At 38.5% G+C, this 19,515-nt stretch overlaps 1 protein-coding gene across 1 annotated transcript in view; it reads right to left on the reverse strand.

The window, feature by feature from the left end:
• GHR (growth hormone receptor) overlaps positions 1-19,515 on the reverse strand; it is a 147,627-nt gene that overhangs the window by 11,776 nt on the left and 116,336 nt on the right. The window contains exons 4-6 of the mRNA XM_005422009.2: positions 2,802-2,931; positions 1,579-1,739; positions 583-761 (exon numbers count right to left, since the gene is read on the reverse strand). Coding sequence (XP_005422066.1) covers positions 583-761; positions 1,579-1,739; positions 2,802-2,931 — 470 coding nt within the window. The remainder of the gene's footprint in view (positions 1-582; positions 762-1,578; positions 1,740-2,801; positions 2,932-19,515) is intronic.

The following is a 19,515-nucleotide window of genomic DNA, read 5'->3' on the forward strand; positions in this document are numbered from 1 at the left end:
CCCTTCCCTTCCCTTTCCTTCCTTCCCTTCCTTCCTTCTGCCACTTCATTCTGCCACTTTCCATCCATCCATCCATCCATCCATCCATCCATCCATCCATCCATCCATCCATCCATCCATCCATCCATCCATCCATCCATCCATCCATCATCTACATTATAAGTATTAAAAGTTTACAGGTACTCTGAAGAATCTGGATTGACATGGTGATATTTACCAAACAAAATATTCTTGTTCAGATACTGAAACATCAAACACTGCTTAAATAGTTGAAGCTTAAGAAAACAATAGACAAATATTTTATCCTTGAAAACACTTGCATATATCTGACTCTTCCTATACTTACTAATTTTTCACAGGTGTTTCTGGGTTTTTCATTACCTGCCTGTCAACTATCTTGACACATAAAGTTACAGTATTTGCTAGAAAATGTCAGAAAAAACGCAGGTATATTGTTTAAGAAACAAGGCATTGTCTGATTAGCAATTACAAACATGTTTTTCATAGTGGTACAAGAGTGTTAGGGATAGAACAAGCCTGCACTGCACTATGACTAATGTATAATAAATATTTGTTTCATACCTCCTTCCATTTTGTCTCATTAACTTCTTTGTACTGCAATTCATATTCCAGAGTAATCCATCCCTTCCGAACATCTGCTGTTGGTGGTGGATCCCATCTTACCTGGATATCCCCATGGATCCCAGTCTCACTAGTATTTAGCAGAGTCCAGTTAAGGTGGACAGGGGGATCAGGTAGTACTGTTTAAACAGAATATTTGGAATAAAACAGCCAGTTTTCAATATGAAATGACCATACTGATAAATTGTTTCAGGATTTAAAAAGTATATTAACCATGTATTTTCTGATTAAAATCAAATATATTGCAATGTCAAAGCTATTGCAAGTTTGATAACAAGAAGGCATTCTGCCAATTGGCAATAGATATGTTCTGCACAAATCTCACCCAACCAACTAATAAAGAAGATTAAGAATGAATGCTCAGCTGAATAAAAGAGGGCATTGGGTATTCTAATCACCTGTTGGAATAAATTATCTGGATATGCAGTTAATGGTGGTACACTACCACTCTGAACAAGCAATAACATCTGTAAAGTCCCAGGCAGTCAAGATTCATATTGCCATAAATATAAATCCTAGCTTAGAAATACTAGACATACTGATCCTTTACATTACAGTTGATTCAGGAAAAAAATAGTGTTTGGCTTCCAGAGCTTTGCAGGAGCAAGGTTTTAATGCCAACTTTGCTCTACAAGGAGATGTAGCATCCATTAGAAAGGACTCAAAGTGAAAGCAAAGACAAGTTCATTTGAGCATGCACACATTTGAGAGACCACTGGTATTTAGAAAAAGAAATCACATATTTGCTTTTATCCCTTAAGCTTTCTTCCAATCTAGGCAATATTTTCTGTTGTGGATCACATTACAGTGTTACAAAATCAAATCCCTTCCCACGTATCGTATATTTTAGGTACTAACTATTTTGAGAGGCAATATTTAAATACAGCCTAAGTAATACAAAAGCTTATAGAGGTAAGATACATAATGAAAGCATACCTATTTCATCAACACTGAAACATTTTTTATCATATACTTCATTTTTACTGGCAAGTTGAACACAATATGGTGTCCACACAGAGGTGTAGGATGCATTGAAGTAACAACTATTTTGTCCTGAAGTGATATAATCAGGGCATTCTTTCCAGTCTTCCTCATTACTAGAATGACAGCAAAAATGCAATATTTGTGAGAGAGATTTACAGACCGTTCAAAGTACAAATTACAGATATTACAAGACACAATACTGATAAGTTGTAAAATTTATGAAAGGGATAAAAACATGTCAATATTGATGGTGATTTACAATGAAACCACTATTGAAGAAACCTGCATATTGAAGAAACCTCATGTACTCTTAGTGGCCTGGAAAATAGTTGAACTTTAAGGCACCTTCTAACCCAAAGCATTTTATGATTTTGTTATTCTATGTCCCTGTGATTTCTGAGACGTCTCAGAGTAACTAAGAAAGCCAACCTTGCTATTAGGCTTAAGTCTGCTATGCAAATATATCATTACCATCATCAAAAAGCATCTGTAGATCAAAAAGATATCAAAACCTTGTTCATTAGAGGGAATAGAAAAGCACATCCTCCTATTCCTGTGAACAAAAGGCCTATTTCCTTAATAGCCATTACTGGTAATGTCTACGTCCTTTTTCAGGCTAATCATTGTAGCAACCTGAAATTTAAAAAAGCTTAAAGTGGAGCTGAATCATAACTGAACAGGATTCAATAGAACATTAACCCAGTATCAGAGCAGCCTTTCCCCCTGGACCTGTACATTCAGACTTTATCCATCAATTGATCAATGGGGACTTCATAAAACTTTAATAAAAATTTGAAAGGGCCTGTATCCAACCTCCACATTTGTGCATACATATAAGGAATCTCAGTGTTGCAGGTTAGATGGATGAAGAATAAACCGAAGTTGCCAATTAAAAAATCCTTACCCAAGCTATATAGTGTCAGTTTTGGATTCTGCAACCTGAACCTAAATTGAGTAAGAATATGTTCTTAATTATCTGTCAAATAATTGCTTATTGCTGCAAATTGCTCAATAACTACCAATAAAATCTAACATTGGAAAAATGTACTTAAAACATGGGTTTATACCCTTAAAAACAGTATGGCTCATATCACAGCAAAAAAATTAACAGTAGCAACCTAACAAGCATGCCAAAATAAATTACTTTTCTCTTTTCCTTTTTCAGCTTTTATTACCTCTTCTTGTACAACAGCTGTAGTATTCTTGGAACAGTGAGGTTATAAAGATTTCCAGCAGTCCAAAAACATGAAAATGTCTCCATTTCAGGTGATCTGCATTTGCTGATTTGAGGCCATTGCAAGAGGTCTGTCAGAAAAAAAAGCAGGGGACAGAACAGGATTAAACAAATCCAAACCTCAGATAACCACCTGTTAAAATGAAACTCAGCACCTTTAATGAATAATTAACTTTTCTTCCAATCCCTTATGTACAATGAGGCAAGATTTAAATTCTTACATGCATACATGTAGAGGAATATAGAGGCCATAAATTTGAAAGATGCATCAAGCTCTCTTTTGTACTGTGCAGAAGTGAATATAATCACAGCTTGACACTAGGCATTGGGATTTGCCATCCCTACAGCTGTAACTGAACAGAAAAGTGTTTCAAATGGAAGGGACCTAAAACAATCATCCAGTCCAACTGCCTGACCACTTCAGGGCTATCCTAAGGTTAAAGCCTGTTATTAAGGACACTGTCCAAATGCCTCTTAAACACTGACGGACCTGGGGCATCAACCACCTCTCTAGGACGCCTGTTACAGAGTTTGACCACGTAAAGAAGCTTGTCCTAATGTCCAGTCCAAATCCCTCAGATGCAGTTTTGAAACATTCCCACATGTCCTGTCACTAGCCCTCTTATCAGCTTTGTTTCTCTCCTCAGGATGTAATCAAGGACATTCAATCAAGGACAAATCTTAAACTGCAGGGCCCAATACTGCACACAGGGAGGTCACACCAAGGCTGAGCACAGTGGGCTCATTGCCTTTGGACCAGCTGGCTGTCCCCAGTTTGGCTAGCTCAGTACAGATACACCTGAATTAGCACTTCACTTGCTTTGAAGAAGGTGTGGTACTGCAGAGCTTACACAGACTCACCACAGCTTAGCACATACCCAGCTGATGCATTTCACGATGCCTGCTCATGACAGAAGCTACCTTGAGCTGAGCTCAGGTTTGTGTGCACAATGCTGTGTGGATATAACCCTGTTCTGAGGGAGATAAGGGGACTTCTAAGCATGGGTATGTTCTGCTACATGCCCACTTCTATATCCATAATTTCTATTCTTTGTCAAAACTGAAACAATGAAAGCTCATAAAATGACTGCTGCGATAAGTCAGCCACATCAACTCTTGTGAGAAGTATAAACACAAAAGTTGCAGGTATGATTCACTGCTTTCAAAGCCAAGCCTTAACTTTTCCCTGATATTGAAGGTTCTAATTGCCAGTGTTCCCTATTTGGCCTGAAAAGCTTTCAGAGAAAGTACATGGAATTGTCTACCTCTCTTCACAAACTATCTGGGAATAGGATCATTTATTTAAGAAAATTTCTCAAAAATGCATTTAAGATGTAGATGTTAGTCAGGTGTTTTTGAGTGGTGAAATGATCACTGAAAAGAGAATAACATGGTGCTCCTCGACCCTGCATGCAAAGTTCTTTGCGAAGGTTTTGGCAGCTGTGAATATATCACAGCTGTGAATATCAGAATTTCAGACAAGACAATAAGGAAGAAATATGTTAATATCAGGGTGGTGAAACACTGGAACAGATTGCCCAGAGAAGTGGTGGGTGCCCCACCCAGGAAACATCCAAGGCTAGGTTGGACAGGACTCTGAGCATCCTGGTCTAGTTGAAGACAGCCTGGGTGATCGCAGGTGGGTTGGACTAGAGGATCTTTACAGGTGCCTTCCAGCGCAAACCATTCTGTGATTCTGGGATAATACTTGATACAAGACATTTACCTTCAAAGTCAGATACAGTCATCCACAAGCACTAGGCACTTCCTGCTACACAAAAGGATATTGTGGCCTCCATGAGTGCTGACTCCTTTTTTTATGGCTCAGACAGACACAGCCACTCCATGCCTGAGCAATCTGTATTTCTCGGGCTCAATGGTTTAAATTGTGTACTTTATATTACACACTGCCAAGTGCCCACATCAGGCACTAACTGGTACATGAGTATTATGAATTTCTGTTTTGCTCATCCCATAAAATTGTCTGATTTTACACTTTGGACAATGAACAAGGCCTGAGAACATGTCTGTAAATAGATTTCACAAGCTGGTTAGATTAAACCTCTCTGCTCTCCCCTTCCCTCTCCTGCCTCCCCAAAGCACTGAGAATTCATCTTGCCACCCTAAAATATGTGAAGTTTGATTGGAAAGATTTAAAAAACTGGCTTTTTTCTTAGCCAGCATGTTCTATTTCACTCAACTTTAAATAAGTTTAAGTTTAAAACTGAAACAAATTTTGAAATGAACTGTTGCTGCAAAGGGAAAAAAATTGCACTGTTCTTTTTCCAGAAGATATTGAAACAGAACATTTTTACTATTGTGTCTAACTTTTTTTTAGTGTGACATTTAGTGTTTGACAGCTTTGGCAAAACTTCAAAATGCTTCTGGGATTGACATCGATTTGAGCTTTTACACAGTTTTACATCATTTGTCAAACAATTTCCATGCAGTAGATGTCTTTGTTACAAACAGCACATGATCACGAAACTGCAAATTGTTGCAACATAAATCCAAAACAAAATAGGATAGAAGATTCAAGAACAGTATTGTGTTTATAACGTTTAAAAGTGCAAGTGTCCCAGCTTTCAAATTTGAATTTTCTTATTTAATTGAAAATCAAATTACTATATAAAAGCAAAATAAAGGAAAAAACCTGTTTAAAAACAGAACAAGAAAAATGAATTAAATTTTCTGCTTTTACTTCAAAGACATGAATAAAATTGCCTCAATTGCATAATACCTATAATCAAGAAGACTCATGTCTCTTCCCTTCTTCTATAAACAGATAGCGTGCAAGGAAGTACATGCTATGGCTTTTCCTGTTTCTATCCTCAGCTACATGCAAATAGAGTTATTTTTACTGCAACACATTAGGAATTTGAGAAAATTATATACTGGAAAACTCTACTAAATTAGAGTATTTCTGTTCATGTATTTATAGCTAGAACATATAATATTTAAAGACCGTGCAGACTATGTTCTCATCTGTAGGGGTAAACAAAGTCACACTGTCATTTTTTCACATAACGAAATGAACTGAATTGAATCAAACTTCACTTAGATCTTGAGAGGTCCAGCAGAATCTTAGATATAGGCTCTACTATGTCTTACTAATCAATTATCTGGAATTTACCAGCTTTATGCACACTTTCAGATGTACAAACTCTTTTAGGAAAACAGATCAGAGCACAACCAGAATGGCATCATTTACAATGGAGAGGATTAGCAATGCAGAATACAGATTAAGACTTGGTCTCTTACATCCTGACTTCAGAAGAATGTATCCCCAACTCTCTCTTTTCCACTTCATCATGACAGGACCATTAATTCTTTCTCTCATGGATGTTCCATCAACAGTCCCAAGAATTTCTGAACAGGGAGTATTTTTGCTTTGGATTCAGTATTCCTGATTAACCAGTTTATATGAATACATATATTTTTATTTTATGACTATTTGAAAGAAATATTATCTTATGATAAACATTTCCAGTTTCTGTGTCAAGTTTCCAGCAGCAGTTTTGTGACTGACTGAAGAAAATTTTCGCATATTTATCAGCATTGTGCACCCTGTGTGAGCTCCATCTGAACAAACTGTCCCAGAATGTGATAACTGTAAGCAATAGCTCAGCTGAATGCATTTAGGCATAAAGACAGCAGGGCACTGAAAGTAAAGGCTGTCAAACCAAGATTTTAAATAGACTAGAAGAGAAAAACAAAGAAGAGCAAAACAAAGCATGGATGCACACTTGCTCATTTCCTATCTAAACCAGCAAGTTCCAGTCAAACTGTCATTAATAAAACCACTCACTTTACTCAAGATAATGGCTTGACCAAATATGCCATTTCAACAGGAAAAAACATGGGAAAAAAAGTGTCAGAAGGCTAATTCTTTTAGAGATGGAATTTACTTTTTTATTTTCCTTTTCTTCCTCTTCCCGCCCTTCCTTAAAAGTCCCTCTAATAAAATATAACTTTAAAAGGAGCTGGAAGTGTGGAAGACTAAAGAACTGACATATGTAACTGGGGTGTAGCAAAACAGTTTATCATAATCTTGGAGAAAGTCCTACTGCCACCCGACCTCTAGCACTTCTGCAGGGACAACAGTGGAGGAGTACACAAATTGTACAGAAATATCCCAATTATTGGTGTAGGAGCTTGGTAGGTGAAATGATAATAAGCATGTGACTGATAAAAATCAAGCTAACTAAACATAAAATGATAAAAGGGGCTGCACTTTTGCTGAATAAAAGGAGGTGTTTCTAGTTGTGAATTTTAGAAGCTTCAAGTAGAATTATCCATTATCAGAACTTCCTTTACCATTCAAACCCACAGCAAAGTTAAACTCACAAAGAAGAATAACATGTCCCAATATGCAAATTGCTGATAACTGATGCAACAGCACATCTCTTCATATAATCCATTCTCAAAGCACATACAATGTGTCACTGCTAGAGCGCAATACAGAAAGGTGGAAATGGGAACACAACGAAGGGAATTCATTACAGTTAACACTGAAAACAGCTATGAAGAGCTGGAGTGCTATTTCCTGTAGCTCAAATTTGTACATTGGCAGTAAATGCTCTGTCAATTAGCTCCTGCTCCTGAATCCACCAGGCTCATCAAAGGTTGGGTCATTTAATTAATAGGAGCCAGTTGATTTCTGTGCTACCAGGAAATTCTAATTTGTTTAAATTAGGCAGTAAAATGAACAACATTTGGTGTCAGTGGATGATATGTTGAATAGGTACAATCTAGTACTAATAAACTGTCAGACATCCTATACAGAGAGCAGGAGATGCTGTACAGGGAGACAACAACCAGGTCACCTCTTCATCAGGCTGCTTGCTAATCTGACCCAGTTTTTGCCTTAAGTAAAAGGGAACCAAAAAGGACCAACAAGCTCTAGAACATTTTTTTGTGGAAAAGAATAAAATTTATTTAGTATCAGTAATAAATCAGATCCTTTTGTACAAAATACTTGACAGAAAGAAAACAAAGCTTAAGAACTTTGATATGCTGTATCACAGTGAAAACAGAATGCTGTGTAAGAGAACACTGTGCCCATGGAGTAAGTCTAAATATTTTAATAGTTCATGATAAATTCAGGTGTTTTCCTTAGAAGAACGAAAGTGGGATGTTTACCTCTGCATTGAACATTAATTTGGTGACTGCTACCTCAAAATACATTATGTAGGCATCCCTGCAGAGCAGATAACTATTCTTGCTGCTTTTTCAGAAAAAAACCTTCTTCCATCTTTAGTCAAGTGAGTCTGATGTGGTTAAAAGCACAAAAGCCAGGAGAAACTGAGCTTATTCCATAGCATAGAAGTCTAAAAGCTGTGCTAGTTTCCCACACTTTCTATGTTATTAAGCATCCACAAAACGGAAATCAATGTGGCTCACACATGTAAGGGTAGTACACACAAACAAAGTAAATAAAGCTCAGGACTGAGGGAAAAAACAATCACACAGCATTACTCAGTATCATTGCCCATGAGAAAGTACAGGGAGGAGAGTGAATGTGCACATGTGCCATGTCCCATGGTACGTGGTATGTGCTTTCCAAATCATGCCCTCCCACGTGCAGTGGTGGAATCAAGTGATTTCTGTTTCAGGTAATCACTGTATACTGGCTTGCCTTCATATACAGCAAATAAAGAGAAGCAAAGCCACAGGTCATGGTAATTGTAAATGAAAGGCAGTTAGTGTAACAAACCCATTTTCAATTCTCTCTTAATTGCTTACGTAGTTGTAACTTAAATTGAAATGACCTTTTCAAGAAATTATGTAAAAAAAAAAAAAGTGTAATGCTTTTATCTGTTACAGCCATTGCTGGAGATGTTCAGTATTGACTAGCATTATGTGGAAGATTATGTGAGGAAATATGGAAGCACAAATAAGGTCCTGTGGTCAAACAGAATGTGCAATTAGCAAACACTACAAAAGGCCTTCCACACCCTTCTCAGTGCAAACAAATTTTCAGTACTGATAAAAATTTTCAATGTCCTTCTTTCTCCTGCATATGTACTAGCAATTTATATTCTGAAGCCCAGTTCAAAGTTAACAGCCGTCTAAAACCAATTGCTCCCCACCATGCAGCAATGAGGGGTTATCCTTGCTGAGATTGGTGCTCAGAACCAGCACCAGAAAGACAAGCTTTTCAGAAAGAGAAGCTAAAGTTCAACTTGGCATTCCCAATCCAGGACCTAACACCTTCCCAAACTCTAAGAGAGTACTCAGAGGACATGGGGAGTAAGACTGTCAGGTTTAAGAACTGCAACTTGACAAAACAATGAAAAGTCACTCTAGGGCACATCTTAATGTTCCTGCCTAAATGTTGCAATGTACTTCCCTTGTTTTAACATTACCTATAAACAAGAAGCTGTGCAGATGGGGCACTTTGACTGCACTGCAGCGGCTACTGGCAGTGGGTAAGGGTAGCCAGGTCTTGGTCTGACCAGGGGATAAGGGGAGACCAAGCCTTGAGCCCCAGAGCCAGGTGGAGGTGGCTGGGGCATGGAGTCCATGATGGGCTTGGTACTGTGGGGCACACTTTGCAAAACCTGGCAGCAGCAAATGTCTCTGCTGTGGTGTTAGGAAAGCAAACAGCACAAGTGCCAGCCTGAGAACAATACAGAGACTGTTTTAAAAAAGGAAAAGCTACACCATAGCCAACCTGCAGTGGGAGTAGACAAATGGATCCAAAACAGGGAGAAAAAGAAAAAGGAGAACAAAGACACAGGTGAAAAGAAGAACGAGAAAATCACATGTTTGGAAAGAAAAGCACAAGAGGTCATAAGTGGTTATGACAGGAAGGCAAGTAAGGGCAGCAAAAGACTTGAGGTAAGGCAGAGCAAGCATAACATTGAAAAACTACAAATGAAACACATGAGCTGATGTAAGCCTGCAGTCACTGTTACTCAGTTCAAACAGTGAAGACAACAACTTTGGGTCTGGCACATGCATACCCTGATAATGTAGAGCAGAAACTGCATGCACCTGGGATCACCCAAGAGAGATACTAAGGCAACAGACTGGAGGAGAAAGCACGTGGTTGCAAGGGCAGTGTGAAAAGAGACAAGCAAGCACTGACACAGCAAACCTGTTTAAGGACTACTCCAGAATAATGCAGTTCTGCACAACAGAAAGACTGAGGTCTTCCTCACAAATCTAAGTGTCAGACATCAGGTCTAATACAATCAGGGCTGTGAGTTTGCCAGGTTTCATTCACAGCCAAGATGCAGCCATGCACTAACAGTGATATTATATCCCAAACTCCATGGGTAAGATGACAATGACACTGTGTCCCAAACATCATCAAAACAGTGCTGGTTATGCAGAAATGTGTCCTGATATTTCTTGTTTATTTCCCATCCACACCCTTGTTACACTTCAATGAAGTAACTCACAGAAATATGGCCCCAAATCTGGCCTCGTTCTTGACATTCAGTCCTTTTAATTCTCACTGCTTTTGGGAGATCAGAGTTAATCTCTAAATTCTTGTACTTTTCACTGTTAAACTTTCAAGTTATTTCTGACTTCTGCAGATTTTAACCATTCTTCAAAACAATGGCTGTCTGTTATACTTGCAGTATCTCTTTCATACATGGCAGGAAAATCCTACCTTGTACTCTACAGAGATTTTAAACCATCTCCATTTGAAGCAGTAAAATTTGGCTTTTATTCAAGTGAAGCAAAAATTCCAGATCTATCCACAGAATAATTATCTGAATATCTTTGAAGGGCATTCCAAAAAGGCAGAACAATTTGTTCCTTAGTCCAGAGGGAAGTTTCCTGTTACAGTCACCATATAGCAATTTAAAAACTGTGGAGATAAAAAAGATATGGAGGCTATTACTAGGAGGGACATTTGTTACCTTCACCTGGAGTGAAATTCCATAGGATTTTACTGAGCCATTCCCTGAGAAGTGCTACTATGAAAAACATCCTTGGCAAGCAGGGCCACAGGCACTCAACAGAAGCTGAGTTCTCAAAGGAGTCCAAGGATTCCTGTGGCAGTGATGATTGAAAACTTTCTGAAGACTGCAAGTCTAGTGATTCTTCACAATTCTTCATCATAGCAACCACCCAATTTCATCTTTAGACACACTGTGAAGTATACAGGGACTTACATGGTATTTTCACTCTTTTTGCAGCTTTAGACCATAACATTTTCTTTTGGATCCCAAAGAAAACTGAATCAACTATTTTAGAATATTCTGTTGTGCCATATTTCTCTTGTGCTTTTTTAAGTGTCTATTTTGTTACTGTGGCCAGAATGTTTATTCATTCCATAATTCAGAGCTTTATTATTGCAGTGAATCGTGAACTATGAGTTTCCAATTTCAAAGTGAATTTTAAAAATCAAACTCAAGAAGAATAAAATAATTGTTTTCTCCTCCTTTTACCTTCAAACTTAATAAGTACATGAATCTTTGCAGTTTTGCAGGGCTCTCGCTTTTGTAAGAAAGTTTTTTTTAGTAGGTTTCAAAAGGAAAATCACTGTGACAACAGTTCTGTGTCCTCTTAAGCAAAGTTCTAGTAGTCCTACTATGATTGTTCTTTTAATCGTATTTATAAAGCAACAATCTCCACCTCATAATGGTCAGAAATGAAGCCAATATTGTGATAGATAATTTAAAAGTCCTGCTAATTTACAAACAACTTTTATTTGAAAAAACCCCAACAAAGAAATCGGAGTACCAAGCAGTTCTCACAGCCATGACTTGACATATGTGCTTTGGATCCCAGCTGGATTCCTGCACATGAAAGGAAATGTATGTGACACAGCTGTAAATTACAAACAGGGAGTATCTGAAGTTCTTCCCAAAATGGGAAAGTTGCTGAGCTGGATGCATCTTGACTTTATCTGAAATTCAGGATGATGTAAATCCTAAACAAGTGAAGAGCTCATGTCAATGATGTTAGACTGATGAAATTAAGTCAACAGTGGAAAAACACACCCCCCACCCTCAGAAGTACTGGCAATTCAGCGCTAGGAGGAACAAAACACCAGAGAACATACAAACAGGGGACGCTCATGACTAAGAAGTGAGTTGGGCTTAAGAGAATAACACATATTTTCCTTCAGCTTTTATTTCTGTCATCTGGCTCTGAACCTAAAAGATCTTCTGATCATCTCTATGGTACTGGGTGGCCAGAAGTAAGCCTCCAGACTAATCCTTATTTTACTACTGCAGAGGAGATTTTGACAAAACAGTCATATTCAAAATCATAGTGGACAGATTTATAGAGGAATTTTTTTTTGTCAGACTGCCAAAAATTATTTATTTACATTATGCATCCTCTGCTGAACTTGACTTTCTCTGGCACCTGTTTAGTCTTTCTAAGAATCCAGCGCTGTAAACCCTGAGCTTCAGAGCTTACATAGGGAAGGCTCACAGACAGAATACTTGAAGTACTTTACAGTACTTGAAGTAAAGGCTCCTGAGATAGTCTTGAAGTTTTGGGGGTTATTAAAGAATGGGACTTTCCCAGCTGGCTTGTTTTCCATCTTCCATTTAATGAACTAGTCTTTTCAAATTACTATAGGAGGTGTTGAGAGGGAAGATGTGATTCTTTAAATTTGAAAATACAGATGTTTCCTGACAGGAAAGAAACCAAGCCCAAACATTTAAGTTAACTAAAGACCAATCTAGGTCTCTTGAATTACTGTAGTCTTCAGCATGCCTACGAAGACTTAATTTCTGATAAAAGCATAGACTTTTACTAACACTATGTCAAGGAGGGGTGCATTTCCCTGAGTGCCATTCATGCAAAAGGAATACATTTTTCATGCTTTATTTAGATTAACAAAAGGTTAATAGGCACTGTCAATAAGGGAAGATCTAATGAGCCTTTAAAACAATCAAAGAAGTAGAGGTCAGTCAGGAAACACTCTTACATACCATTTATAGTAACATGCTTCCTTCTCCTCTAGGAGCTCTTCAATATGCATTTAAAGTCAGGAGGTTATGAACATTTTACACACAATACATGAAGAGTTTTGCAACTGTCCTCATTCAAGTCATTAAAAAATTACACATCATCTCCCCAAAATTACTGCTTTTTGCAGGGAAGAAACAGGAGCAGCAGAGAGGTTTGCTTCAACTGAGCTCAGATGGTTCGAAGGAAGAATAGTTCCTAAATCCAAAATGGTTATTTAGAAAATCCTGCCATAACCAACTTGCTTCGATGTGTCAGACACACATTAAAGAACACACTAAGTGCCAGTCAGCTAGAAAGCTCCATTTGTATCAGTTTTCCAGATGCAGGTGGTGAGTCACTGATGTATGCGCTATTCATTGACACTGGGTATTACAATGAGATACATCTTGCCTGCTCTAGAGACCCTGTAATTTTGGAAACCCTGAAGGCAGGTACTGCAGAACTTGTCTCCTACAGTAACCATGCGTCACCTCCCTTCCTGCCCACCTTTCCCTGCTCTCTTGAGTTTTCTTTCAGCATCCTCTGCTACTTTGTAAATGTCAACAAACACACATTAGAAACAGAAGTTGTGATTTTGCTCCAGTGCCTTAGTAAGAGCAAATTGATCTTAAAACAAGTCACAGACCACTTGTGTGCACTTAGCCAGATTTTTCCTGATAGTCTCAGAACTGTGATGATTCCATCTACCCCTGCACAGTAAGAGTTTGCTACTCAGACAGGTATAAACAATAATGTTATAAGCACACCATCTCCTCATCAAAAACTTCAAGCTGTAATTATATAAAATGACCAAAACTACATTTTTGGCACACTGAGGAACATGAGATTAAGGGATTAATTCACTCTGTCTACAGGTGAAGAAAAAACCATGATGAGTTCAAGAGGGTTTGACTGGTCTTTAAAACACTGAATACAAAAAACGGTGAGGATGAGTCATGTGAGACCCTCCCTGAGTGATGATATGAAGTTATGAAGTTTTACTTCAGGAAACTGTTCTGCATCAGTGAAAAACTCTCCTCCATTTAGTGCTGGTTGTACTATTGCATGAATCAACATCAGTAGGTAAAATGGAATTACACGAGTCTAAGACAGAAAAAACCCCAAAATCCAGTTTAGTTTTGCGTAGAAAGCTACTCTTTAATTTCCTACTACAATTAATGTTGGCAGCCTTGTTTCACATCCCATGTGGTTTACCAGTTTTGTTCAGAATATTTAAATTTTTTCTAAGAAATTGCCTCAGAACATATCTTCAAGGAAGTTTTACAGCGGTTACCATGTTTCTGCTCAGTCACAGATCTTTTGCACTAGTCCTGGCAGGCCCAAATACAGTGAATATTAGTAATCATCAATAAGCATATGTTTGTTCTTAGTAGATAATTTCCGAAGGATCTTTGAATTTCTCTTCATTTTTGAGATACAACTTTTCAGCATCATACCAAGAGTGGATCTTCCTAAGGTAGAAACTGCTAGACCCCAATGCCTCTGGACAAATATCAACTGTACATGTTTTTTATTGTTCACAGAAGTCCGAGACACTCTAAACAGTAATATAAAGAAATTGTGAGATTTTTCTATTTGTGATTTTATTTTACCAATGCAATATGCTGTCTTACAGGTCTTTTAAATTTGATATGTTATGGATTGTATTTTACTAAGTTCCTCAACTTAAGAAATGTCGAAGGGTATACTGATATAGTTTAAAGAAACAGAGACTAAATTATAGGACTAGAATCAGAAAACATCAGGCCAAAAAGTAAATGCAAAAACCAATTTTAAAGCAAATAATGTGCAATATTGATATCTGAAGGAAAAAAGGAAAACTAACCAGCTTGGGTTCATTTTCAGTAGTGTACTTATATAAAACAAAATCAAGTTAAAAGACGAACTGTATGTTTGATCAGATTTCAATGGTAAAGCAGTATCTGAAGAGGGAAAAATGAATGTTTATGACTAACTGATGACTAAATTATATCCCAAAGTTGAATACATTTCTTGAATGCAATTCAAATTGGGATCAGAAAGTCTTTGTAATTATTCCCATATTTTTGCTGTACAGATAGCTGCTTCTGTTATAGCAGCAAGAGTGACCTTGTGAAATGTTACCCTTTACTTAGGTACAATTCTTGATTATAGAGCAAATCATACTGTCTCAGTGTATTTAAATGATTGGTAAGTCTTGATGGTCCTGCAGAGCCAGTGCAATATTGGAAAGGTGAGATGGATTATACATTATGGTACATGTTTCAACGGAGTTTGTCAGGAGACAGTTGCAGAATCCTTACATTGAGACTTACACTGCTCAGCCCCTCATACAACATTTAAATATTCCTGTACTTTCAGTTACTGCAGATGTTATTATGCAGAGCTAAAAGCAGCCCACAAAAAGTAGATGAAAAAAGACAGAAGAAAAAAAAGGAAAAGCGTGCAGAAAGAAGACAAGAACCCAAGTATTGAATAAATCCTATGACACCTACCTGGAAGCAGCTTTAAAAATGCATGTTATAGAAAGAAGCTTAAATGGAAGCCTGAGAACAAAAATCCAATGCACAAATGTTGCTATTCAACTGAAATAAGTGACATTAATTAGTCTGTATTACAGCCGTAAGTGTATATTTATTCTGGTTTTCCAAAAAGTCAGAAGGGGTTGCACAAACTGGCATCTGCCCTAAGAACCAGCCTAGGCTCATTCACAAGCTCTGAGTAACTGACAAAACCCCCTAATTTTAAACAAACACTGCTTCTTTCAAAATATTTGATCTTTGCTACTCTGAGTAGCTACAAAATTAATTTTTAATGAAAACATAAAAAGAAAGAGCAAAATATTTCTGTGGAAAGTTGACATTCAAGCAACTCAACAGAAAGGCAGCTGTTACAGCAAAATGTTAGACCTGAAAAAGCTCAAAACTGAAGAAAAAGATTAAATGGCAAAAGTAAGCATACAGTCTGTTTAAAATGTTGCAACATTTTAGACCTACTTGCACTTACTGATATGTCTAAAAAGTAAACTTGTCAATAAAAGCCCATCATGTTTGTTCTCTGTCATTGATTTTGAGGCTGGAATGATCCTGAACAGTTGGACAGGTTTACATCAACCATTACAGTTGAACTTTGCAAACTGTGAAAAACATGGATTTGTTTTCTAAAACACTGCAGTAAAGACTCTATCAAAAGAACGACACTATTTCCATTAAAAAGCCCTTCCTTGGCAGATGTTCATTAGTGTTTAATGCTGGTCACAGCTGGATTAAACTCAGGAAAGCTGACCTCAGCGCTTCAAGCTTGGAAGCTTATTTGCATCTCTACAGACAAATTCTTCAGCCTGCAATCCAGCTGAGTATAGCCAGGCAAGTGTTACAGCTTTTCCCATGGCGTTCAAAGCTGACTTGGAAGTCTCTGAGCAGGGGCTCCCCTGTGACTTTCATCACCTTCCTTTCATAGCTGGGTTGGAAGTAATGTTAAAACAGGGAATGCAGTTAGGCTTTGGAAAAAATAATTATGGCTAGAGAGGCTATCTGATTGCTTCCACCGATTTTGCACTGCACCACATATAAAGATAGTCCCCAGAGTAAATATGAAAACTGCAGAGGTGACATTCAAAACTCAAGTCAGCCTCAAAATCTGCGAAGTTCTGAGTTTATGGTGAACTTCTGGGTTTCTGTCACCTTGCTTATTTCAGTGACCAAGAAAACATTATACTGAATGACATCAGCCATCACATTCTGATGGTTACCCCAGAAATAAAGTGCAAATAATTTCTGCTGTGTCTGCACAAGATACAGTATTAGTATAGTATACAGTATAAATATTATTAGCTTCTGCATGTAGGCCTAGCACAGACGGAGACAGGCCTAAGACGATAAAAATACATATAAGTATACTACTACTAACTGTTTTAATTTCAAAATAGGAAAAAATGTTGGTAACTTAGGAAATGTGAAGATCATTTTTTCTTCAGATGCTCTTAGCTGTTTCTTTTGAAAAGGTAAGAAAAATACAGATCACATCAGACAGTGTCCAGGCAATGACAGAGATCTCTTTAGCAAATTAATCTTTCACAAAACAATAGGAAGCGGAAATACCTAACAGCTTTGTTTTAAAAAACAGAAAGATCTCCAAGCAGTGATATCCAGTAATGGTCCTCTATGTATTAATATTAGGCTCACCCTTCTTCCCTAAGATAGAAGAGTAATACAATAAACAAGAGGGCCTGACATGGAGACAGAGGCCTCACTGGTGACACAGAAAATTCCATCTGTATTTTACAATATGTATCTCTGTTCCTTTTCTCACCAGCCAGCCAAGAGAGTTAACTGCTTCAGGACTCAGAGAAAAAGAGATGTGCAGACATGATCTACATACACTTTGTCCTGGTGAAAGTGTGCAGATGTTACAGAAGAAAAAAAATGGCAACTGCTCCGAGAAGAGAGGACAATTGAAATGTGACAGATTATATTCCCCACAACAGCACCATGTTCCCTCTGCTGCATCACATGCAGTCAGGATTTTGGAGTACATACTGCTCCTCTTGGGCAATGAAAACACAAAATTAACAGTGAAGTCACAATCCACAGCTCAAAAACCCTACTTCACACTTACAGGACCAACAATGCGTTTTGATACAACCATTTGACATTGTTTTGCCATTATGTCAGACTGCCAGGAACCTCACCTACCTTGACTTTGATCAGTATGACAGCAACTGAGGATAGGTGGGACTTTGCACGCACACATAACACCTCCCTTCCCCCCAAGCCCATCCTCCCTGTCCCTCCCACCCTTTTTTCCTTTTCCCTGATGTTCAATGTGGTTCTTCCTAACATAGGAACACCAGGTGGGTATTGCAGGAGGAACTGTCTGTATGATTGCACAATCAATGCATTCCAGAGATGGGAGAGCTGACACGTTTGCATTTACTGTGGAGCACATCAGCCAGTGAAAGTGTATGGAATGCTGCTGGAGACTGGGACAACTGGGCAAACTGGCCTCCCAAGGTTGTAGGCAGCTTCTGGGTGGAGGCCTCCTCCCTGCCAGGGATGCCTGCAAGGTCCATCCATCTAGGCCGAAGACTGAACACTCCCTTTTGGATATCTGAGTAAAAGTGAGTAAGATTCAACCAAATATGGAGAAAAGATCCTAGAGCATCCCCATAGGTGCTTTGTTGCTTTGTAGTTGTGAAGTCTGCAAGGCTGAAGACTGTAAACCTGTATATTTCTAGCTGAACCGTTTATATTATAACTCTTTAGATACTATAATTCATTGCAATAGATTATAAAGTTGTTATTTAGATACTGCACTGGCAATGTTTAGAGACTGTATTAGCCATAAACCCAATAATAAACATCCTCACAAACCCTGTGTCTTACTTCTCATGTGTAGCCAAGAACACTTCCCTCTATAACTCTGCTACACACAGTTTGGTCCCTTTGTTGCCCAGGAAGTATCCCATGCTATCAGGGATTTCCTTCAACATCTCAAGACACATATAAGAAACCTAAACAGTAAATAAAATCACTTCCTAAATCAATGTGTTTGCCCTAAGCAGGAGACACAGGATATTTAATAGGTACAAGCTGGATAATCTCTCTGTGGGTTTCCTGCTACTATCAAAGCAAGAGAGCACAGGGAATCTTCCAATGATGCAATCAGTTGTTCCTGATCTCTACAAACAAGCCTGGCATCCCTTCTTTAACATCTGTAGCACGGTGATGTCAAAACAGCCCCGCTGAACACTTCCCAGGGTGCTATGGATATATGCCACTACTGTTGCCGTAAAGCTTTCCTTGTTCTGTGTGGGCTCTACCACTTTCCTTCTCCCTGGGCTCCTTGGCATGCTTTCTGGGTGCAAAGACATGGAATCTTACCTTCTGACTTCAAAGGGCTTAATTCATACCCTGAAGAAAGGAGCTGAGGTGCTTTGATCTGCCATATGAAGATATTGATCTGCCACCTGGAGATGCCAATCTCTCCTGCAGTTCCTTGCCAGCTCCTCCAGCAGGTACAGCTGCAGGAAGGAGGAGGTGCCAAGGCCACTTCTCTCCCTGGCCCAACAGCCTGCACGATCAGGTGGTATAATGGACTAGGAAAGGGATGCAGCTGATTGTTGCCATGGGGGTGGTGGCAGGGTGGGCTGGGGGCTGGTGGGGAAAAGAGTACTTCCCAGACAAATCAGTTTATCAAGCCAGCCTTCCATGACTGCAAAAAAAGCTTTTGCCAGGCAGGTGGGAGGCAGCCATGGTTGGGAAACAAGCAGCCAGGCACAGATGAGCTCAATTGTTTCACTGCTAGTGAAAGTATTTATTTTGGGAATAAAGAAAACAAGAAACCACCCTTGCTCCTCATGAGGTGTCTTAAGGCTGAGTGCCAGTGACTTTGCACAGCTCAAACATCATTCAGGGGTACATTGGGTGGAGTAACAGGCACAAGCAGAAGTACATTTGGTCCCTTGTCTTGGCCTGTGGTGTGGCTCCAGCAGCCGGAATGAACATGAAAGACAAAAGAAATCAGCTTGTACTGCTTTCACATGCCACACATGAATTTAATGAGACCAATTTAAACCAATTAAATGAACCTGAAATTTGGAAGAACATTTCTGTGTTGACTGTATAACCAGTTCCAGCAACTTAGGCTCCAACAAATCTGAGAACTATGTATATTAAAGACAAATAAGCAAGCTGGTTTAGGAAACGACAACAGCACAAAGTTTTATA

This window comes from Geospiza fortis, unplaced genomic scaffold, assembly GCF_000277835.1.
Source record: "Geospiza fortis unplaced genomic scaffold, GeoFor_1.0 scaffold443, whole genome shotgun sequence".
Classification (NCBI taxonomy): Eukaryota; Metazoa; Chordata; class Aves; order Passeriformes; family Thraupidae; genus Geospiza; species Geospiza fortis.